Here is a 301-nt window from a genome sequence, read left to right on the forward strand (position 1 = left end):
CGAATACATCTAAACATTAATGTACATTGTTGTACGTGAAACCGCACCCCCTCTCACGCCCCACCGTCGCCGCCCACAGACCGAGCCTTCTGGTACGCCCAAGCCAAGAGTCACCTGGACGACATCCTGGCGGCGCGACGGGCGTCCAACGGCTACGCCAAGAACGTGATTCTCTTCGTGGGTGACGGCATGGGCGTGGCTACCGTGACGGCTGGGCGGATCCTCAAGGGCCAGAAGGAGGGGCATAGTGGGGAGGAGTACAAACTCTCCTTTGAGAAGTTCCCGTATGTCGCCCTGGCTA

General features: G+C 59.5%; 1 protein-coding gene across 1 annotated transcript in view; it reads left to right on the forward strand.

The window, feature by feature from the left end:
- LOC119585722 (alkaline phosphatase, tissue-nonspecific isozyme-like) overlaps positions 1–301 on the forward strand; it is a gene marked incomplete at its 3' end in the record, with an annotated part of 70,044 nt that extends 69,743 nt beyond the window's left edge. Inside the window, 1 exon segment of the mRNA XM_037934408.1 lies at positions 80–301. Coding sequence (XP_037790336.1) covers positions 80–301 — 222 coding nt within the window.

Source organism: Penaeus monodon, chromosome 20 (genome assembly GCF_015228065.2).
Source record: "Penaeus monodon isolate SGIC_2016 chromosome 20, NSTDA_Pmon_1, whole genome shotgun sequence".
Classification (NCBI taxonomy): domain Eukaryota; kingdom Metazoa; phylum Arthropoda; class Malacostraca; order Decapoda; family Penaeidae; genus Penaeus; species Penaeus monodon.